This window comes from Lontra canadensis, unplaced genomic scaffold, assembly GCF_010015895.1.
Source record: "Lontra canadensis isolate GAN:19392208 unplaced genomic scaffold, GSC_riverotter_1.0 scaffold164, whole genome shotgun sequence".
Classification (NCBI taxonomy): Eukaryota; Metazoa; Chordata; class Mammalia; order Carnivora; family Mustelidae; genus Lontra; species Lontra canadensis.
In genome coordinates, this window is record NW_022631158.1 from 2,236,664 (window position 1) to 2,260,218 (window position 23,555).

At 46.2% G+C, this 23,555-nt stretch overlaps 1 protein-coding gene across 5 annotated transcripts; it reads right to left on the reverse strand.

Annotated features, from left to right (window-relative positions):
• Window positions 1-952: 952 nt before the first annotated feature.
• Window positions 953-14,463, reverse strand: FCGR2B (Fc fragment of IgG receptor IIb). Of its 5 annotated transcripts, XM_032845465.1 has the most exons (9): window positions 14,265-14,463; window positions 10,699-10,719; window positions 9,106-9,363; window positions 6,064-6,318; window positions 5,389-5,511; window positions 3,547-3,603; window positions 1,734-1,876; window positions 1,414-1,451; window positions 953-1,329 (listed from the first exon to the last, which is right to left on the reverse strand). In XM_032845465.1, exons 1-9 carry the CDS (start codon window positions 14,374-14,376, stop codon window positions 1,092-1,094), a joined length of 1,245 nt encoding a protein of 414 aa, XP_032701356.1. In that variant the 5' UTR covers window positions 14,377-14,463; the 3' UTR covers window positions 953-1,091. The 5 variants fall into 5 exon arrangements, with proteins under 5 accessions (XP_032701356.1, XP_032701360.1, XP_032701357.1 ...); XM_032845469.1 differs by lacking the exon at window positions 1,734-1,876 and having other exon boundaries at window positions 1,142-1,329; window positions 9,106-9,360; XM_032845466.1 differs by lacking the exon at window positions 1,734-1,876 and having other exon boundaries at window positions 1,142-1,329; window positions 14,265-14,376.
• Window positions 14,464-23,555: the final 9,092 nt, after the last annotated feature.

Consider the following 23,555-nt stretch of genomic DNA (forward strand, 5'->3'; position numbering starts at 1 on the left):
CACAATGAGATACCACCTCACACCAGTCAGAATGGCTAAAATTAACAAGTCAGGAAATGACAGATGCTGGCGAGGATGTGGAGGAAGGGGAACCCTCCTACACTGTTGGTGGGAATGCAAGCTGGTGCGACCACTCTGGAAAACAGCATGGAGGTTCCTCAAAAAGTTGAAAATAAAGCTACCCTATGACCCAGCAATTGGACTACTGGGTATTTACCCTAAGGATACAAATGTAGTGATCCGAAGGGGCACGTGCACCCGAATGTTTATAGCAGCAATGTCTACAGTAGCCAAACTATGGAAAGAACCTAGATGTCCATCAACAGATGAATGGATAAAGAAGATGTGGTATATATATATATATATATATATATATATATATATATATATATATTATGCAGCCATCAAAAGAAATGAAATCTTGCCATTTGCAATGATGTGGATGGAACTAAGGGGTATTATGCTTAGCGAAATAAGTCAATCTGAGAAAGACAACTGTCACATGATCCCCCTGATATGAGGAAGTGGAGATGCAACATGGGGGGCTTGGGGGGGCAGGAAAATAACAAATGAAACAAGATGGGATCAGGAGGGAGACAAACCATAAGTGACTCTTAATCTCACAAAACAAACTGAGGGTTGCTCGGGGTAGGAGGGTCAGGAGAGGGGGGTGGGGTTATGGACATTGGGGAGGGTATGTGCTATGGTGAGTGCTGTGAAGTGTGTAAACCTGGTGATTCACAGACCTGTACCCCTGGGGATAAGTATACATTATATGTTTATTAAAAAAAAAAAAAAGAAAGAAAGAAAGAAGAAGAAGACACTCACCGTACACTCCAAAGCTTCCCTCTCCTCCACCTTACCCACTATGACCGTCCCAAGATTTTTATCCTCGAAAAGAAACAGATCAGTCCACACTCCGACCAGTACAGCCTTTGAAAGGTAAAGGGCATGTTGTTTTCTATATTTTATTGTAAAAGTAATACATGGTCTGTACAGAAAGAGAGTCTTGATGGCAAGAAGTGCTGAGACTCAAAAGGAACCAGGACAGTCAGTCATCTGGGACCACACTCTCTGCAACTTTTAAGACTTCAAGCTTCAGGATTCACACAGATGTCCCTGGAAGGGTCCTTCTCTTCCTTTGGAACCATGGCAGTCCTCTTGTCCTCCCTCAGGGGAACTGGGCCAGGCGTCCTGGTGTCTCTGATTCTCTTTCCCCCAGGGCCGCAGGCAAGATAATGGAGGCTAAATTTGGTTCTGATAATCTGCCTCTGCCTCTGCTTCTTCCTCCGGGTGCAAGAGAAGTGAGTAGGTGATGGTATTTTCAGCCTAGGGAACGCAGAAGGGAGTAATTCACAGGAATGAAGGCAGCAGAGGAGGAGGCGGAAGGAGGAGATGGCTGGGGTGGCTCACCTCAATTTTGGCAGCCTCTTCCGTATCAGTGACATAGGCTGTGGGCAGAAAGAACAGAGGTCAGGGATGCGTGGGAGCTCGGTCAGTCAAGGGTTAACCTTCTGCTCAGGTCACAATCTCAAGGTCCTGGGATGGAGCCCTGAATTTGCTTCTCCCTCTTCCTCTGCCCCCCACCCCCACTTATGCTCACTCTCTCTTTCTCTCTCAAATAAATAAATACAATCTTTAAAAAAAAAAAAAATTAGAACAGAGATCAGCCCACTGCACGGTGGTGGCTGCTGCAGAACGAAGGCCCCAACCAGACACGAAGAAACAAGGACCTGCAGACCGAGTTCTCTGCGCAGACTCAGTCTCTGCTCCTGGCCACACGGGCAGAGGGAGGCCCTCATCTGCCCTGCATGCTTTTCAGAGAATTGCTGACTTTTTCTAGAAACCAACCCGCCAGCTTTAGGAACCGGAGATCCTGGGGAAGAGATGGGGGGATGTTCAGTATCACCGGGAGGTCAAGTTCAGTTTTTTGCTGGCCACAGTCTTCAGGGAGAGAAGACTGGAGGGCGGTTCAGCACTGGCCCTATGCAGCGGGTTGGGGGGGCGCGGCCTTTGAAGAATGTGAGGCTCCGCCACATTAAAACGGAAGAAAGCGCAACAGTGAAAGCGAGCGGAGGAGGGAAGGAAGCAAGCCAACAAACCAGGACTTTCCCTGGTAAATAGCTAAAACACACCAAATTCCCACATGTTTTTTGCCAATGAACTCACTCACTCACTCACTCACTCACTCACACTGTGAAAAGTAGTCTCAGTATCTGCAAAGCAGCATTCCTTAGGCAGGGGTGGGGGTGGGAGTGTGAGACGGTGCCTCCAGTGTCTCCACTCACCCCCACCCTGCACACAGTCTCTGTTTGCCATGCTCCAGATTCTGGGACAAAGCACCCCCAGAATTCTCCTTCTAACGCATTCTCAACGATCCTAGTGACCTAGCTCACTGATGGGAAACCGTAAGACCCCCAGCCTCTCTGTGGCGGGAGGGCTGGTGAAATGGATTTGTGCCGGTGGAGACAGAGCCAAACCTCCAAGGGGCTGTTCCAGCTGTGTTTGGGCTTTTCTCTAGATCTGGCTTGGCCTGGTGCGGGCTCAGGCCTGCATCCCACTGGTCACGGCTAAGAACACAAGGGCCTTGCTCAAAGCACAGCGGGACAAGTGCCATTGCGCTCAAGCTCTCAAATCTGTTGGTTCCGCTCTGAGTCATACTCCGGCCCACTGACGCAGAGCCCCTGAGGGCCTCTTTTTCCTCTGCTTCTGCTAGCCAGGAGCCCCTCGAGAAATTTCCAGGTTCCCTGGCGCTCTCGATTAGCTACAGGCAGGAGGTCACCTGGGCTACTCCTGCTCCCACCTGGGCCAGGGGTTGGAGAGTCACGGACTCTCAGAATGTCAGACCCAGAAGGGCTTTGAGGTCATCAGGCCAATCCGCCCATTTCCTCAGGGAGGTGACTGCATGCCATCGTGGGGAACGTGCAAGTTTCCATCTGCTGCTGGTAACAGAGCAATGGCCAGGCCCATGTTTAATAAACTTACACACGTGGGCACCAGAGCCAAACTGTGCCCAGCAGTGAAGCCCGGGAATGCATCCAGTCCCCTAGAACTTTCTCCAGCCCACATGTCCCCGTAATGCCTCATTCTTCCCCCATCACTCCCTGAGACAGACTCCTCGACCTGTCCAGGGATCATTCCCTGGGTCTCCCTCTCTTTTCCTCTTACTCCCGTGTGTCTCAGTCTCACCACTCCTAACCTCTGGCCTGTGCCAGCTCTGCCAAACCCCACAGAAGGACCCAAACGTCTCTGATGTCCTGTTCTGGAAACGTTCCCAGCACTCCTGGTTCCAAAATTTGGACACAAGCCTCCCCTCTCTATCTGCGGCAGGTGGTCCTCTCCCTTTCACCCCCAGTGAGGTCCTCTTCAGGCCCAGGAGTTAGTCTCAGAACGGACCAAGCGATTTGAGCCCCTGCCCTCCTCCACCGCCCCCTCCCTCTCCTGTGCTCCCAGCTGAACTCACACAAGCTACTTCCTGTGGGCTCCAATCCACCTGGAAGCCCCAGGCAGGGCACCTTGAGCCCCCAAGCAGGGAATAGCACTCACCTGGTTCCTCAGGGAGGGACTTTCCCATTTCCCTGTGCTTGGGGTTTCCTAGGGGAGCTATGAGGGGCACAGAGGAGGTTAGTAGAGGTACAGGGTGGGGCCTGAGTCCTCAGGCAAGGACCAGGGCCAGGAACGGGTTAGAACCAACAGAGACCCTCCCCTCCCCCACCCCCGTGGAGATGCTTCTCTTCCTCCTCCTCCTCCTCCTCTCCTGCCCCAGACCTGCCCACCCTATAGAAGGGCCATTGAGTTAACCATGGGGACCCCTGGGACTGTCAGAAAGGCCATTTAGCCGTATCTTTCTCAGGCTTGCCCTGCCCTGTTAAAAGCTCTTTTCCCTCCCCCTCAGAGTCTCTGTGCATCTCGGTGGGGAGCCCGGCTGTGAACCGACCCAAAGGGCCTTGTGAGGTACAAGGAGCATCTTTTCTCCTCCCCTGTGGCTCCGAGTCTTTTTTCCTCTTCCTCCTCTTCTATCTCCGGGTGTCTTTAGACTTTCTCTCCTGCCAAGCTAGCTTTCCAGGCGATGAACCGTGATAACTTGCTTATTCCATTTCTAGGGCTCCTCGCCTCCTTCTCAGCTCCTTCAGGGTGGTACGAGGGGGAAGGAACCGCTTTCCAAGAGTCGGAGTTCTTCAGGGCACCCGTCTGTGAACAGACGCTCAGTGACCCGGTCTCCCTGCCGCCAAACCGCTCTAGGAGCAGGGGCGAGGAGGAGACATGAACGAGGACTTCCTGGGACTTCCTTCCCGTCGTCTTGCCACCCACTCTGGGACACAGTTTCTGTTCTCTAATGTGGCCTCTGTGGTCTGCATGACCACATGTCTGCCCAGCCTCATCTGCCCTCCCTGCGCCTTGCAGGTTTTGGTTTCCAGCCGCACAGCCCTTACCGCCCCCTCCTCACTCCTCCCCCAGCCCCTGTCCCAGCCACAGTGCTCTTCCTTCTGTGCCTTGGCCCCCAGCCAAGCAGTGCTCTTCCAGGCCTCTCTGTCTGGCTGACGGCTACCAGCTACCCTCCAACACGTTCCCTCCTCTGTCAGAAGAGCGGCTCTCTCTCGTGTGCTGTTATGTACCCCACACTGGGCTGAGTGCTCAGCCCTGCTCAACCCCATACCATCCAGTGAGGTAGGTCCTACTAGTGCCTTCATTTTCCAGATGAATCAATACAGGCACAGAGATAGTGAAGAACTCATCCAAGGTCACAGAGCTGGTGAGCTGTGGAGCTGAGATTTAATCGGGGGTGGGTGGGCAGTACGGCTCCCTCTACGTGTGTTTTGGTCACTACATATACCACTGCCTCTTGCAAGCTTCTCTAACCTCTCGCCTGGGCTGCATCACGTGGGCTCTCGTGCCCCCGCCCCATCACAGCCTTGGTGACTTGACTACAGCTTTCATCCCACCTAACTTTAATGATTTACTTGTCCTGTCTTCCCCACCACACTGGGAGCCCCTGGAGAGCAGGGACTGGACTTCTTACCACCCAGGCTGCCTAACACAGTGCTGGACCCATAAGCAAGTTTTTTCAAGCCTTGTTGAATAAATGCATGAATTTATTTAGCTCAGTCTGCTATGTCTGCGTCTACCTTCCTGCTTTTGGCTCAGGTCGTGATCCCAGGCTCCCTGTTCCACAGGGAGCCTGCCTCTGCCTCTCTCTCTCTGTCTCTTATGAATAAATACATAAAACTTTAAAAAAAAAAAGTGAATGAATTGACGAATAAAATATGGGGCTATGTCTGAACTATAAGGATGCTCTGAGCCCAAAGAGGAGGGTCCTGGCTATGGTTGGGGTTAAAGCCTGGGCCAAGTAGGAACTGACAGCAAGAGGAACCCAGAAAAGCCACGAACCTGAAGTTTGCTTTTGCCTGAGGCGGAACCAGGCCACAGCAGCCACGAGGATGGCCACTGCAGCTGTGCCAGCGACTGCAGCCACGACCATCATCATCACAGAGGAGTCGCTCCGGTCGGACTCTGGGGGAGACAGACCTCAGGACACGCAGCAGCCTCCCACATCCCACCCTGTACTCCAGGGCTTCTCTCCAGGAGCTTCTTTGTGTCTGGGTCCCTTGTCCCTTGTCCCTTGTCTGGGTCCTCCCCAAACCTCATCTGTGGGGACGACACGGCAGCTGGACTTGTGCCTCCCTGCCGACAGGTGTCTCCGTTCATCCAATAAAGGCAGACTACTGAGTGTGTGGGGGCTGAGTTCAGAGAGAGAAGGGAGGGGGACCCAAAGCCTCCCCTAGTTGGAGGCTCTGAGACTCAATCCCACAAGGGTTAGAACTGTTGGGGACAAGTCACGTCTTGGGGAGTGAACGGACATAACATGTGACCTGACTCGGAGCTCTAGCCCCTCCTGCTGCCCAGGGCCAATATTCATCGCGCCCCGTTCCTCCCCGCTCTGCCTCTGTGCCCACATGTGTGTGCTCTGACATTTCTCAGATCTCCCAGGAGGCCCCTACGACCTTAGCCACAATTGCCCATCCCCTCACTGTCCTCCTCCCTCCATCCTGACGGAGTTCCCACCTTGGACAGTGATGGCCACAAGCTGTGAGAGGCGCAGCATCTGGCCTATCATTCCCGTGCAGTGGTAGTCACCGCTGTGACTGAGGTTGGCTTCTGGGATGAAGAATGTGGAATTCAGGGAGGAGAACTGCTTGGATTTTCCATCCTGGAAGAAGGTGATCTTGTACAGGTGCCGGTTCTGCCAGCTGTGGCACCTCAGCACGATGGGGTCCCCTATCTGGAACACCAGGCGTCGGGTCTGGAGCAGCAGCCAGTCTGAAAGACACAAAGGGACCCTAGGACCTGGGAGGTCTTGACTGATCTCTGAGGCCATCCTTACTGGTGGGACACGCTATGGGTGGAGGGAAGAGCTTGACACCTGGTGTCTCAGGGTAGCTCCATTTTGGGGGAGCTCTGACTTCATGGGCCTCTTCTAGGTCTTGGGTTCCTCCTCTGTGAAGATGGACATAACAATTCCACGCAGCTACAGCAGTTTCTGGCACACAGTAGGTGTTCAGGATAAGCTTGTCTTCTCTTTCCTGTCCTGGGAGAAGGCAGCTGCTGCCCTGTCCTGCCCAACAGGCTCTTTCGGGAAGAGAGCCCAGGGTGCAGTCTGACCTAGGAGATAACGTGTGAAGGGACACAGCAGAGACAAGTCTTTCGGGAGAGTGAGAGGTCATGGACCTCCAAGAAGTATTAGCTTATTTGATGTAATTTGGTAAATGTGGAGTTTTACTTCAGCAGAGTCTTTGAGGTCATTGGCCTGCTGTCTTTTTTCCCTCCCGATGTTCATCCTCTGACTGAGGAAGACGAAATATTTAGTATGTTTGTTGTGTAGGGAATAAAGCCTAAGGTAGAAATTTGTACTCCTGACCTCAGCTCACATGTTCCTTTTCCCTAAAGCTGGAGGATGGAGCAGAGCTGGAATTGGAAAGAGAGTTAGAGGAGAAGACAACAGCAGAATCAGAAGGGGGGCGCCTGGGTGGCTCACTGGGTGAAGCGTCTGCCTTCGGCTTGGGTCATGATCCCGGGGTCCTGGAATCGAGACCCTGTGTCAGGTTCCTGCTCAGTGGGGAGCCTGCTTCCCCCTCTCCTCCTGTGACTGCCTCCACCCCCAAGCTCATGCTCTCCCTCTCTCTCAAATAAATAAAGGAAGTCTTGGGGAAAAAAAAAAGAATTAGAAGGGAGTGAGGGCAGGGGGGCGGGGTGCAAGAAGAGTGACGAGGCCAACCAAGTCTCAGCACGGGCTGGGGACACAGCCACGGATGCAGGAGGAGATGGTCAGTACCAAGGGAGTGAGTGACGACACAGAGAAGTCAGCTGCAGCTACAGCGGGAATTTGAGGGGTGGAGGGTGGCACCAGACCCTGTTCCTTGGGTGCCACGAGCTGGAAAACCCCAGCCCTCCTGTCAGGGAGGCATGTCTACCTTCCACCCAAATCCCTGCCTTACCACACTGCACAGTCCTCCCCTTGGAGGACCGAGACCCTGGCTGGGCACTACGCACCAGGATGAGGCTGAGCCGTCCTGGTTCCCTAGACTGCCTCTCTCGCGAGATTGGATTAGGGCAGGTGGGGATGCCGAGATGTGTAAAGCGTTGAAAAAAATAAAGTAGAACCCAGCGAAAATACCAGTGTTGCCATGTAGCACCAGCAACCAATTCCGGCACTTCTCTTCCCCGCCAAGGGAATCCCCATCACAGAAGACCTACACGGCTGGGAATGGTTTTTCTTCTGCGGAGTCTCTGCTGCTACCAGGTTATAACCTGGATAATGGGGACTATCTGCCTTCGGCTGGTCTGTGCAGGGGGGGCAACTTAGCACTCCTTAAGAACATTTGTCTTGGTGCAGATCTTAAAGGCAGGGTCAGGTTCCTCTCCGTGGCACTCATGAGAGGTTCTTCAAGTAATCGAAGGGCTTTCCCACCCATCTGGGAACAAAACTCCTCTGAATTCTCCTGGAAGCCTTGCGGAGAAGCAATAATGCCCACACCTTCTTCACATGCCACTGGCTACGTGGGGACACACTCAGTCTCAGGGGGTGGGATGCCCTCACCTCCTTACCTTCCTGCAGGGGCAGGGACACAGATGTCGGGCCTCAGGAGCTTCTCTCTGGGCCTGTAACTTCCTGCCTGGAGAGGGTGGGGGTGACAGGCCTGCTGTGTGCTTTTGAGGAAAATGTAGGCGTCTGGGGGGGAAAGGGCCTCCATGAAGAGTGACGATGACAATATTCATTGTCATCGCATGGTGGCTCTACTTTTTTGCCAGAAGCTTTGTAAAATCATTCATTTGTTTAACAAATATTTATTAAACCCTGCCCTTGTCAGGGGCTAGAAATGCAAATATAGTTAAAATACAGCTTCCAGGGGGCACCTGGGTGGCTCATTCGGCTAAGTGTCCAACTCTTGGTTTCGGCTCAGGCCGTGAGCTCAGGGTTGTGAGATGGAGCCCTGTTTCGGGCTCTGTGCTGGGTGTGGAGCCTGCTTGGGATTCTCTCCCTCTCCCTCTGCCCTTCCCTCCCCCCCTCTCTCTAATGAGGAAAAAAAAAAGATCAACACAATTTTCAGGTAAAGTTGCATGAGGGCAGGGAGATGCTGATTCCCACAAGGACCTGGGGAGAGAGGCATTAATACCCCCATGAGTAGACAAGGAATCAAATCCAAGGGCAGATGAATCACCATGGCTGGTGGTGTCCAGGCTGAAGACCCAGTTGTAGTCTGTCTATGCTTTGTGATGGCTACAAAAATGGGTTTTTAGGCAGTCAGAATTTCCTTCTGCTTCTCTCATACCCTACATGCTTATCTGTAGCCTTGTAACCTTGCTCCATCAGGATTGAGGCAAAATTGAGGACTGAGGAATCTCTTAGGACTGTCCACTGCCACCACACATACTAAGCAAAGGGGGCGGATGAAAAGGGAAGTGAGTGGACAAAAACATCTTCCAACAACTCACAGCCCTGCTTCCCAGGAAACAGGCTACCCCCCTTCCCTAAAAACCTCTGCCATGTTAGCAGATTTCATCTTTCCTTATTCACCCAGTCCCTCCCTGGGCCCTTCCTCCACTGACCGGAAGTCACGTCCAGATGCACAGGGTCACTGAGGCTGGTCTGGTCGGTCTGGCACCTGTACTCCCCACTATCCTGTTTTTTGGCCTTAAAGCTGTAGTTGGAGTTGACCAGGGTTGGGATGGAGCTCCCATTATGGAACCACTGGGTGACGTGGTCTGCAGCGGTGTGGGCTCCCTGGCACTTCAGGGTCACACGATCCTCCTGGAGCACATTGACCCATGGGGGCTCGAGGTCCAGCACAGCCTTTGGGAGACCTGCTAAAGGGCAGAGAGAGGAAGAAGTAGGAGGAAAGGGGGACCCAAGAGCCGAAGCGGCCCCCAAATTTCAGTGAAGCCCATACTGTTGTGTGACTATAGGTAATTCCTCTTATTCATGCATCCCACCACAGGGGCCTACAGGAAGCCAGGTCCACTCAGGGAGCTTGACCTTTCCTCAGGAAGAGAGGGCAAGGTAAGAGAAAGGAAGAAGGGGTAAAAGAAATACAAGAAATATATGTATACCTCAACAGGGGTCACCTAAGGCAGTTCTTTCTTTTCTTTTTTCTTCCTTCCTTCCCTCCGTCCCTCCCTCCCCACCCCCCTCCCTCCTCCCTCCCTCTCTCTTTCCCTCCCTCCCTATCCGTTCCTTCATTTCTTCCTTCTTTCTTTCCTTCCTTCCTATTTCTTCTTTCCTTTCTTCCTTCCTCCCTCCCTCCCTTCCTTCCTTCCTCTGTTTCTCTCTCTCTCTCTCTCTCTCTCACACACACACACACACACACACGCATGCACGTGCATGCATGTGCACCCACACACATACTACACATACATACCTTTCTGGAACTCACCTTCTTCCCCTATAAACAGAGGTGTTTTGGACATTAGATAAACTCTCTCCAGAGCCGGATGAAGGCATCTGGTGGAGGTATCCAGCATGAGTCAGACATCAGGTTTCTCTTCTGGCCTGATGTCAGTCTTTGCCCCTTAGAATAGACCTATCCTCACACCCAAGTACAGAGGAGTCTCTGTGTCCTCAGAAGGATAAAGAAAGAGAAAGGCTGGAGGGCCAGTCTGGGGAGCCCTGGGTTCAGTGCCTCAGGGAAAACCGCACCCCACCCTCCTGGGATTCCTGGGAGGCAGGGAGTTAATTGCCACAGAGAAAGAAGTGTCCGGCAGAGTTTACAACACCAAGCTGCAATCTGGGGTATCTCCTCCTACTTCTTTCCAGGCCTTGAAGCCCTCGGATACATGCAAAGTGGAGGATTTATCAATACGGGAGATAACCTTGGCAGATGATGGGATTTTGTGTGCAACTGAGACTAAAAATGTCTGGGGTCTTGATTTTACTGAGAGAGAGGACGAGCTATTTTCTGTGACAGTATCTGTGACGTCTCACCCTAACAGAACCAGAAGGATTCAAGCACCTGCTGCCTATCCTGGGCTCCCTGGGAGGAGGGGAAAGAGAAAGGGGAGAGGGAGAGGGAGGGGCAGGGCATCTGCTTCCTGGCCCCACTCAAGTACTAGGTTACTGGTGCATTCAGGGCACCTCCAAGTGGGTGCTGGGAGCAGAGGAAGAGTGTGGCTGGGGGAGGGAGAGGATGTGGGTGGAGCACTTACCAGGTGTCCCAGCAACTGGAGCTGTAAGAAAGTGAAGATCAGTCCAGAGTTTAGATTTGATGATTCATCAGTACAAGAATCACTTCAAAAAAAAAAAAAAAATCCCTCCATGCAAATCCCCTTAACCCCCTTGCCCTTCCTTGTCTCTTGTTAAATTCAGCTATACAGTCCATGCCTTTACTTGTTCATCTGTGGGTCACTAAAATGAGCACACAAGCAGACTGATCAGTATCTCTATAAATTTGGGGTCACCATTTTCAAAAGGACATTGAACTGCCATTCTGACACGTTTTTCTAGTAAATTTGCTCTGCTATTCTCAGCAGGGACACTCATCTTTTCCTCACTCCCAGAACTTTCCTGTCTTCTGCCTCCAATCCCTTCTTGCTTAAAGTGGATGTTTTCACAGAAAACAAAAGCAGTTGGGCAGGAAATGTCACACCTTCCCTCAACTCAAATGTCTAACCTCTCTGCCCCTCTGCCCAACTTCCTTTCTTGCTGTTCCCTAGGAAAGACTCTCTCCTCCTCTCCAAGATCAATCTCCACCCTGGTTCGCAATCCCTGTCACCCTCACAAGGATTTCCCTCTCTCTGTTATCCCCATGCTCTTCTGCATCACCAATTTCTCCTCAGCTGGTTCTTTTCCCATTAACATAAGCATAGTCCAGATCTTTCATTAAAAAAAAAAAAAAGCTTATCACTTGATCCTACTTATAATTCCAAAATTATTTCTCTGCCCCCTTTCATAGCCAGATTTCTCAGGGTTGTTTTGTTTTGTTTTGTTTTCTACATGGACTGCGCTCCTTTCTACTCATTGAGCTCCCATAACACCAGCCCTCTTTAAATTCTTCTCACTTGCCGCTCTTGTGTATGCAGATCCCTCCTCTAGACCCAGTTTTCTTTATCTCTTCAAATGGCTAGATCCTTGCCTTGCTCAAAGTCCCAGCTCAAGTGTCACCTCCTCAGAAAAAGCTTTCCTTATCATCCTGTTTATTATCCTCTCTTCTTCCCCACAAAGACTCTTCTTATCATAGTATACTGTTTACATCTTTGTGGCCCTTTCCAATTTATTATCCATTTTATTTATGCCTATTTATCTATTTATTTGTTGTTTATATCTCCCAGGAGAATGGAAGGTCAAAGGGGGCAGCAGCCATATCAATTTTATTTACCAGTGCTCTGGGAAATCACTTATTGAATGAGTCTAGGTGGGAGATAAAAGGGGCCACAGTTGTATTGACAATAGGACGTGAAGAATATATACACATGAGGGAAAATTTTTCTTAAGATTTTATTTATTTGTTTGAGAGAGAAAGAGTGAGAGAACTTGAGCAGGGTGGGGGGCAGAGGGAGAGGCAGAAGCAGACTCTCTGCTGAGAAGAGAGTCTGACTTGATCCTGGAACTCCAGGATCATGACTTGAGCCGAAGGCAGATGCTTTACCGACTGAGCCATCCAGGTGCCACATGAGAAATTTAAGAGGCAATATTGGGGGAAGCTGGCCCTTGATGAGAGTGAGGGTAATGTGAGTGGATGGCTAGGGAAAAGGTTACTCATGCTCACACAAATAGAAATATTAGGAAGAAGAGTACATCTGTAAGGGGAATATAAGTTGAGTTTGAATATAGTTTGTTTCTGAGCCGGTATATCAGTGTGAGGGTGTCCAACCAGCAGGTGGAAACACAAAACTGTAGTTGACACAAGCAAGAAATACAGGTCTGGAAGTTGTTGACACAGCAGTGATAGCTGAGAACCAGAGTGTGTCAGATTGGCAAGACGGATGATGTAGAAAGAAGTAGAACCTAAGAGGAGGGGAAGAGGAGCAACAAGAAAGAGATGAGAAGAGTGGAGAAAAGTCGTCAGCCATTTATTCATTCCACACTCAACCAACAGTCATAAAAACACACTCAATGGAGTCATTGTAAGGCAGACAAAGACCTTGTGCTTTACCGTCAGGAAGGCTGTCTGTCTTGTTCATTGGTAAATCTCCAAGTCCTAGAACAGGGCGTATTCACGCATTTATTTAAAGTTTAAACAAGGCAGTTTGTGGAATCTGTAGAAAGCAGGAAATGCAGTGTCCACATTGCCTGGCTGTAGAGGAAGAGCCACTTGGGGCAATGGGAACGTAGTGAAGAGGGGGCAATGGGGGCCTTAGTTAGTACGCAACAGAGCAGCCCTGGAGGCATTTAAGTGTGGTGACTCAGCTGCACTTGAAGACGTCATGGCCTTGGTGTGCGGCACAGATTCAGAGGAGAGGAGACAGGAGCAGTCGAGATGGGGCCAGAGGTGTTGTCAAAGCTGGGTTATTGAGGGATGCAGTCGAATGCTCTACCCCTGAGCTATACCCCCTGGTTACTGAGGTATGAAGACCTAAAGATAGTGCTCCAAATAAGGATGGGGAAAATGGAGCCAGTCCTGGGTGACTTAACGAAAGGGCAAGTGGAAGAAAAGATCAAGTTTTGCCCAGGCGACTGGCACATTGGTGGCTGAGATGGACAAGCATATCTATCACCTCTCAAGGTCTGAGCTTCCTTTTCTTCACATGAAAAATGACATAGTCCAATGCTCCTTTCACATGTTAATCAACTTCGGTCCATTTCATCCTGCTCATGAAGGAATACTCTCTCCTCTTCACCTCCACTTCTTATCTCAGTATCATTTAGCAGTGAGGGTTGAAGGCTCCCAGAGATGACCAGATTTTACTATCAGTTATAGCACCTAACTCAAGAGTGGCTCCATGTCTTCCTCTGGGGCCATCGTAAGGTGTATTTAAGGGTGGGAACTCTAGGAATTGAGCTTGGAGAGATAATCCTAGCAATAAGGCTCCCCTAGCTGGCCTCCTAGACTTCCTCCCACTGGCACCAACAGTCCCTGGCCTCCTTCTTGACCTAGGACCCTGACTTTCTCCCTGATCACAGCCAGTACCTATCCCCATGTGTGTGTACAAGGAAGTATGCATGATTTCTCCAGCCCTACAATTGACAATTCTAGAACTTCCCAGGTTGTGTGTTCTCTCAACCCCTGCTCCCTGGATAACCCGGACCCTCTTTGCTCTTCCCAGGGAAATCCAACACATAAACAGAATAAGCTGCTGCTGCTTAACAGAGAATGGTTACTTCTACCTCCACCCCAAGTGTCCTATTGCTTCCTCCCCACCCTTTATCTAAGACAGCATTCGTCCTTCCACCTAAGATTTGGTCCCTGTGAAACACAAATTTCTAAGGAAGAAAAACACCCTGGCCACTCATTAGTGACTCAAGTCCGCGTCACTAGACTTTCCCCAAGCAGGTTCAGGTGTAGGTGGTGGCAGAACATCAGGGACCTGGCTGCCCAGTGATACTGGGCAAAAGACACTAAAAACTACAACAAACACTCTGCCAGTTTTATCATTTGCCAAGGCCAGTGGGTCTGTCAGAGTTTGTCTTCATCAGCCTGCTTCACCCTCCTCATTTTCCTGAACGGTTCCCATGCTACCCCTCATCCTCGCCAAAGCTCAGCCCAACCTAGGGAAGCAGCAGCTGAGTTAGGAAAGTGCAATTGCCTCTGTCCCTCATGAGGACACGGACTCACCCAGAAATAGCAGAGCTGTCCACAGCAGCATATCCCCCAAAGGATGGCAGGGCATGCAATCAGCCCAGTCACCAGCAGCAGCAGGGATGGGGAGGAACGAGGGAATCCACATCAACTGTGGCTCACGTTGGCTCCAGCAGCACCAGGGTGGCAGGCAGAGGCTTCTCTTGAGACTTGACAGATTGTACCCAAGAGGACGGACAAACTCTGAAGTCCAAAAGAGGAAGTGAAAAGAAATGTTGTTTTATCATAGGCTCCTCCCCTTCCACCCTTTTTCCTCTTCACTGTTCCCTCCCAGAAGATTCGGAGCTTCCCAGAACAGGTCTGGCTCAGCCCAATTCCAAATTCACGGAAATTTTAGAAACTGGGAAACAACTTCCTCTTCTTTTGGGACACAGCTAGGCTCAACCTCTGAGAGTAGGAGGGGAATAGTCATCCAGTTCAGCTCGAAACTTCCTATCTGTTCCTATCTCTTTAGAAAAGGCAACAGAGCAGAAGGTGCAGCCAGTTTTCTCTGACTTCTAGCTCCATTTGGAGGCCCAGATGCTCCTGAAACTGGTGATGGTAGGCTTGAGGCCACCCACCATCATTGATTTTCTTTGTTATCATAATCTCTGACTTACTCCTGGATTGTGGAGCAAGAACAAGAATGTGTGTCAGGGTGGCACTAGGGTGGTAATGCTCATCCTCTTATTCCAGCATTCATTCCTTTATTTTTTTTTTAAGATTTATTTATTTATTAGAGAGAGCACACTCATGCATGTGAGTGTGCAAGGGGAGGGGGAAGGGCAGAGGGAGGGGGATGAAGAAGACTCCCCACTGAGCACAAAGCCAGACATGAGGCTTCATGTTAAGACCCTGAGATCATGACATGAACCGAAATAAAGAGTTGGACATCCAACTGACTGAGCCATCCAAGCACCTCTCACATTCATTTTTTTGCTTGTTCCTTCAACAGACAATCTTCTGAATACCAACTTGTGCCCTGGTTCTTTATCTTTACCATCTTCAATCCCATCACTGCTTCTATCACTATGGCATGGTAAAGGAGCATGGGCCTTGAGGCTATATAAGTCTAGTTTTGAATGCCAGCTCAGATTGCTTGTCTAGGAAGGTAATCATACCTACCCTTCAAGCAGGATTTCTCAGCCTCAGTACTTTTGACATTTTGGGTCAAATAACTCTCATTGTGAGGAACTATCTTGTACATTGTAGAATGATTAGGAACATCTCTGGCCCCACCCACTAGATGCCAGTTGCACCCCTAGTTGTGAAAATAAAAATGTCTCTAGACATGGACAAATGTCCTCTCAAAGGCAAAATTGCCCCAGGTAGAGAATCAATGCACTCAAGGTCTTTGGAAAAGAAAAGAAAATTCAAGTACTAGCAAAACACCTGGTGCATCATGCGTATCCAATGGAAGGCTGATTTCCTTTCCCTGCTTTCTGTCATCATCTTCATCATTGTTTGTTCACCCTCAACATCTCTAGAAAATAAATTGCTCTTCTTTGGGCCCCTTCCTGGGGCCTCTTTCCCAAATGCCCTCATAGGAAACAAGCTGCAAAACTCAAGGAACTAACACTGTAAAATCTCTTCTCAGATCCATAATCTTCAGAAATCCTCAGCTACAGGCTTTTACTACTGGCCCCATTCAGTGTTCCTACCCCAATCTACTTCCAGCTCTTATCTGATTTTTAAAAAAAATCTATTTATTTATTTGAGAGAGAGAGAGAGAACACGAGATGGGGGAGGGCCAGAGGGAGAAGCAGACTCCTTGCCGAGCAGGGACCCCTTTGTGGGACTGGATCCCAGGACTCCAGGATTGTAACCTGTAACCTGTAACCACCTGAGGTAGCTGCCCAACCAACTGAGCCACCCAGATGTTCTCTTATCTGATTTTTAGGTGAATTTCTTGACCAGTGACAAGACTCCAATGATCTGACATCAATACTTCAAAAATATCATTAGAAACTGATAAAGTTAACTTGTATATTAAGACCCACAAAATGGAAACCCCACTGCTAGTGGCCTGGCCCATGACACAAAATCTAAACCTAAGTCAGCTTGCGCTTACAGGAAACACCTGTCAAGGAAACCTTACAGACACCAATCACAGTCTTCCAACTCAGATTTAGATAGCTTACCTTATCCTAGAAAATAGGACCGGCAGACCTCATAGGAAAATCCCCAAACTTCTAGCCAATCAAGCTATTTTCTAGTTGCCTCTTCTATTGCTCTATAAAACTCACTTTTCCTGGGATACCTGGGTAGCTCAGCTGCTACAGTGATGTACACGTAAAGCACTGCACAGTCCTCAACCAGTGGTACATCCCTTGTAGTTACTAATTTGGTTCTGTGAGACGTAAGGCTTAACTAAGGAAATGGGATCCTGTTTTCAAAGAATCAAGCGTGTCATTCTCCAGTATACCTGCTTAGTTGATGTCTAAGAACCACAGTCCTGGAAGCTGTAGGTATCTATAAAAATGGCAAAATCTTACTAAGACAAGCTAGAATTACAATGGCTTTAATGGGAAACACTCTAGTTTGACAAGATCATTCATTTAAGAAGTGCACTTGAAAGTAAGATTTCCAACTCAAACAAACATAATGGGCTATTTCAATTGGTATGCAGAAGCTTCCAAAAGTCTTCAAGGTTCCAAAATTTATTCATTTATTTGAGAGAGAGAACATGAGAAGTGGGGGATCAGAGGGAGAAGCAGACTCCCTGCTGAGCGGGGAGCCTGATGTGGACTGGATCCTGGAACTCCAGGATCATGACCTGAGCTGAAGGCAGTTGTTTAACCAACTGAGCCACCTGGGCACCCTTGAAAGTTTTTTTTTTTTAAATAGCTCCATGGTCAGAAGTTGACCAAATTGGAAGCTGATATTCAGAGCCCAATAGAAACTTTTTTTAGGTCTTCTCTCCTGAGCTAAATGAAACTATATACTCAGAAGAGAAGAAAAACATTCCAAAGACAAATAACCATAAATTTAGAACATGGATTCTTTTGATTTGTAAATTAGTGGAAGGTATTTTCTCTGATATAAAGAAACCAACTGAAGAAAATGTAGTTGGCTGAGTGGGTCAACCTTTCAATGTCATTCAGGCTGCAACCCAATTCTTTGAGGAATTAAAAACAGCTGTTTTTGTCTTATGAGTTGACTCTTTGCAAGAACAGAAATGCAACTCTACAAGCAATTCAAAGCCCACCTATCCTTTTTACCACTTCCAAAACCACCTGTATTCTTTTCAGAAGGCTTGTGGTATTGTCAAATTCTGGATTTAGGAAGTGGAAGTCCTTCTTGGAGGAACTTGCACTCTTCCCCTGTGCTTTTGAAATAAAAACATACTACCCACTCTTCTCTATGAACTCCTATCCCATCTATCTCTTTGAAATGCAAACTTTAGATGGGAATTCTTTTTTGTTTGTTTTTGTTTTGTTTTTGTTTTTGTTTTTAGTTTCAGAGGTAGAATTTAGTGATTCATCAGTTGCATATAACACCCAGTGACCATTACATTATATCAAGTGCCCTCCTTAAAGCCCATCACCCAGTTATCCCTTCCCTACCCCCACCTCCCCTCCAGCAACAATCCTCAGTTTGTTCCCTAGAGTTTATCATCTCTTGTGGTTTCCCTTCCTCTCAATGTTCATCCTATTTTATCTTTCCTTCCCTTTCCCTATGTTCATCTGTTTTATTTCTTAAATTCCACATATGAGTGAAATCATATGATAATTGTCTTTCTCTGATTGACTTATAACTCTTAGCATAATACCTTCTGGTTCCATCCACGTCATTGCAACTGGTGTGATTTCAGTCTTGTTGATGGCTGAGTAGTATTTCATTGTGTATAGCCTACATCTTCTTTATCTATTCATCTGTCAATGGACATCTGGGTTCTTTCTAAAGTTTGGCTATTATGGACATTGCTGCTGTAAACATTGGTGTGCAGGTGCCCCTTCTGATCACTATGTTTGTATATTTTGAATAAATACCTAGTAGTGCTTTTGCTGAGTCATAGGGTAGCTCTATTTTTAAGTTTTTGAGCAACCTCCATACTTTTTTCCAGAGTGGTTGCACCAGTTTGCATTTAGAATATAATTCTTATCAGAAAAAAAAAAAAAAGGAAAGTCTATTTGGAAATTAGGCAAATGAAAAATCTTTAAAGTTTTCACAAATATTAATGAAAAGTTTAAACTATCTGAGCAGTTAACTTTAACTTATTCAATCTACCAGAAAAAGAATGTGGATCCAAGTGTCTCTTAAATTCCACATATGAGTGAAATCATATGATAATTTTTGCTTTATCATAGCTGTCACATGGTTTTACCAAAGCTTTATCATAGCAACCTCATAACTAAAATTTTAAAACAAAGGTTATGAAACCTCTGGTTGCATCTATCTGTAGGTCTATATTTGTATGCATGTTATAAATGTGTGTTTTTTTTCCTATCTCCAGACGGTATTGCCAAAATTAATCTATAAAGAGAGCTCTATCTGATTGGTTTAAAGAAAATTAAGCATTTGTATAAGTCAAGTACACTCTCAGAAATTTAGAAAATAATGTTTTTCAAAACATTTCAAAAATGTTTTACAAATTCACATGATTTGGATAATCTCCAGTACGCAAATGCTAGTTTAAATTTATTGCTTTAGGGGCACCTGGGTGGCTCAGTGGGTTAAAGCCTCTGCCTTTGGTTCAGGTCATGATCTCAGGGTCTTGGGATTGAATCCCACATCGGGCTCTCTGCTCAGCAGGGAGCTTGCTTCCTCCTCTCTCTGCTGCCTCTCTGCCTACTTGTGATCTCTGTCTGTCAAATAAATAAATAAAATCTTTTTAAAAAATGTTATTGCTTTAATAAAATGAGCATGTCTTTAGACTTAGCATCATTAAGTATAATACTTCTATTCTACTGAGGTTTACTAAAAGTCACATAAGCTCATTTTATCTCATCTATCATCTTATAGAATTTGTCAGCAGGAAAGCTAAGTTCAAAAGATGGTTAGCTGTTTAATGTCCCTTGAATCTTTCATGAGTAATCTGAACATAAATATTAAGAACAAGCATATTAAATAGATGTAAGTAAGATAAAAGTTTATAAATTTCTTTTCAACAATAATGATGTTTTATGGTACATCTGCTTAAAAATAGTTGCCAGGGTGCCTGGGTGGCTCAGTCAGTTAAATTTCGACCTTTGATTTTAGCTCAGGTCATGATCTCAGGGTCATGATCTTAGGGCTGTGAGATTGAGGCCATCATCAAACCCCTGATCAGGCTCTGTTCTCAGTGTAGAGTCTTAAAAAAAAATAGCTTCCAAAATCTTTTTGGTAATTTGCAATTTTAATGTTATGCTAAGATATGTTAAATAATGGGCATTTGTTGACTATCTAGATCATTTCCAAATAAAACAAAATACTGAAATATTAATTATGGAACATAGGTTTATCCACTTTTGGCTTCCTTTTACAGAATAAGTAAAGGTGTCTGGGTGCCACTTTGAAAACATTTACTATGAAGAAAAATACACTGCTAGAAACTATGAAATATATTTATAAATTTGCTAATTCAAGGAATGCTAATCTAACAGTCCCCAATTATTTACTTCTTAGTTCACTAAAAATTAATGATTTTGAGGGTTATGCATTCTAATATATGAAATAATACTGCTAGAAATAATAAAGGAAACATCTCTATGCAAGGAACATAGGACATGTTTTTGATAATAAGTATGAGATAGGGAGATGTGTTTTTGTTAAGGGAAAAAGAGAGTAATTTTGTCCCAAAGTAAAATAATTGTCTCAGAATGAGAAAGAAGAAAAAAATCAGACAAAATTTAAATGGGTACAAAAAGTTATAGAATGCTTGTGGAAAAGGAATCTTGGGAAAGTAATTTTAGATGTCAAGCTGGCTAAGACTGGAATGGACCTATTTAAGTTTTTTTTTTTAATTTTAAAGAATTTTAATTGAAAAAATATACTGGTGCAAAATTAGAATTTGGTTTTCTCTGTAGCTGGCTCTGGAGGTTCCAAACAGACCAGGTCTGGCCACTCACCACTGAAAAAATCCAGACAGAGAGATAAGTCACGGTGGTTAAACAAGAAAGGAATGTATTTCACAGAGGCTGTCACGGAGAAGACATTAGAGGAATGCCTCAAAGACTGTCTCCAAAGTGCTGAAAATACTTCCAGGTTTATATAAGAAAAACGTGAGACAAAGGTCAGTGGATACATGTAAGTGGGCAGTAAAGGTCATGTCAATCATTATTTTGGCGGGGGGGTGGGGGGCAGCTGGGTGGCTCAGTGGGTTAAAGCCTCTGCCTTTGGCTCAGGTCATGATCCCAAGGTCTTGGGATTGAGCCCCACATCAGACTCCCTGCTCAGAAGGGAGCCTGCTTCCACCTCTCTCTCTCTCTCTCTCTCTCTCTCTCTCTGCCTACTTGTGATCTCTGTCTGTCAAATAGATAAATAAAATCTTTTTTAAAAAATCATTATTTTGGGGTCAGTCATGGCTAGGGTCTTGCTGGCTCAAAGCAATCCTTATTGCTTGAAGGGTAGTTTAGGTTCCCATTAAGGCACGCTTTTCCCACAGGGTCTTTTGCCTAAGTTGAGCTATGCTGAAAGAAGAATTTAATCAATTAGAAAGCTTGAAGTCCAATATCCCTGATGAACATGGATACAAAAATTCTTACCAGGATACTTGCCAATAGGATCCAACAGTACATTAAAAAGATTATTCAGTGGTGCCTGGGTGGCTCAGTGGGTTAAGCCTCTGCTTTTGGCTCAGGTCTTGGTCTCAGGGTCCTAGGATTGAGCTCCACATCAGGCTCTCTGCTCAGCAGGGAGCCTTCTTATCTCTCTCTGCCTGCCTCTCTGCTTCCTTCTGATCTCTGTCTGTCAAATAAATAAAATCTTTTTTAAAAAATATTATTCACCATTACCAAGTGGGATTTATTCTTGGGATGCAAGGGTGGCTCAACACTCACAAATCAATCAACATAATACATACATTAATAAAAGAAAGGATGAGAACCATACGATCAAAAAGAGAAAAAAGAACCATATGATCCTCTCAATAGATGCTGAAAAAACATTTGACAAAGTACAGCATCCTTTCTTGATTAAAATTCTTCACAGTGTAAGGATGGAGGGAACATACCTCAATATCATAAAAGCCATATACAAAAAACCCACAGCGAATATCATTCTCAATGGGGAAAAACTGAGAGATTTTCCCCTAAGGCCAGGAACATAGCAGGGATGTCCACTATCACCACTGTTGTTCAACATAGTATTAGAAGTCCTAGCCTTAGCAATCAGACAACAAAAAGAAATAAATTCAGATGGCAATTCAGGCATCTGAATTGGCAAAAAAAAAAAAAATAGTCAAACTCTTACTCTATGCAGATGACATGATACTCTACATGGAAACCCAAAAGGGTCTACCCCAAAATTGCCAGAACTCTACAGGAATTCAGCAAAATGGCAGGATATAAAATAAATGCACAGAAATCAGTTGTGTTTCTATACACCAACAGCAAGACAGAAGAAAAAGAAATTAAGGAGTCAATCCCATTTACAATTGCACCCAAAACCATAAGATACTTAGGGATAAACCTAACCAAAGAAGCAAAGGATCTGTACTCTGAAAACTATAGAACACTCATGAAGAAATAAAGGAAGACACAAAGAAATGGAAAAAACATTCCATGCTCATGGACTGGACAAACACACATTGTTAAAATGTCTATGCTACCTATTGCAATCTACACATTCAATGCAATCCTTATCAAAATACCATAAATCTTTTTCACAGAGCTGGAACAAATAATCCTAAAATTTGTATGGAACCAGAAAGACCCCAAATAGCCAAAGGAATATTGAAAAAGAAAACCAAAGCTGGTGACATCACAATTCCAGACGTCAAGCTGTATTACAAAACTGTAATCATCAAGACAGTGTGGTACCAGCACAAAAACAGATACATAGATCAATGGAACAGAATAGAGCCCAGAAATAGAGCCTCAATCCCATGGTCAACTAATCTTCAACAAAGCAGAAAAGAATGTCCAATGGAAAAAAGACAGTCTCTTCAACCAATGGTGTTGGGAAAATTGGACAGCCAAATACAGAAGATAGAAACTGGACCATTTCCTTACACCACGCACAAAAATAGACTCAAAATGGATGAAAGACCTCAATGTGAGACAAGAATCCATCAAAATCCTTAAGGAGAACACAGGCAGCAACCTCTTCGACCTCAGCCACAGCAACTTCTTTCTAGACGCATTTCCAAAGGCAAGAGAAACAAAGGCAAAAATGAGCTACTGAGATTTCATCAAGATAAAACACTTCAGCACAGCAAAGGAAACAGTGGATAAAACCAAAAGACAACTGACAGAATGGGAGAAGATATTTGCAAATGTCTTAACAGATAAAGGGCTAGTATCCAAAATCTATAAAGAATATCTCAAACTCACACCCAAAGAACAAATAATCCAATGAAGAAATGGGAAGAAGACATGAACAAACATTTCTCCCAAGAAGACATACAAATGGCCAACAGACCCATGAGAAAATGTTCAACATAACTCAGCATCAGGGAAATTCAAATCGAAACCACAGTGAGATACCACCTCACAACAGTAAGATGGCTAAAATTAACAAGTCAGGAAATTACATGTTGGCGAGGATGCAGAGAAAGGGGAACTCTCTTATATTGTTTGTGGGAATGCAAACTGGTGCAGCCACTCTGGAAAACAGTATGGAGGTTCCTCACAAAGTTGATAGTAGAGTTACCCTATTACCCGCAATTGCACTACCAGGTATCTACCCCAAAGATACAAATGTAGTGATCTGAAGTGGCACATGCACCCCAATGCTTACAGCAACAATGTCCACAATATCCAAACTATGGAAAGAGCCCAGATGTCCATCGACAGATGAATGGATAAAGAAGATGTAGTATATATATGTACAACAGAAAATTACTCTGCCATCAGAAAGGATGAATACTTACCACTTATACTGACATGGATGGAACTGGGAGGATATTATGTTGAGTGAAATAAGTCAGTCAAAGACAATTATCATACGATTTCATTTAAAATATGTGGAATTTAACAAACAAAACAGAAGATCACAGGGGAAAGGAGGGAAAAATAAAACAAGACAAAATCAGAGAGGGAGACAAACCATAAGACTCCTAATCATGGAAAACAAACTGAAAGTTGCTGGAGGGGAGAAGGGAATAGGGTAACTGGGTGATGGACATTAAGGAAACACATGATTCAG

What these genes read in the sequence shown, in the direction of transcription:
- FCGR2B (XM_032845465.1), bottom strand. Translation starts at nt 14,376, where the DNA reads ATGTGGATTCCCTCGTTCCTCCCCATCCCTGCTGCTGCTGGTGACTGG. An exon ending in GTCCCTCCCTGAGGAACCAG is followed by an intron (nt 1,877 to 3,546) that starts GTGAGTGCTATT and finishes TCTCTTCCCCAG; the next exon opens with GATCTCCGGTTCCTAAAGCT. An exon ending in AAGAGGCTGCCAAAATTGAG is followed by an intron (nt 1,330 to 1,413) that starts GTGAGCCACCCC and finishes TGCGTTCCCTAG; the next exon opens with GCTGAAAATACCATCACCTA.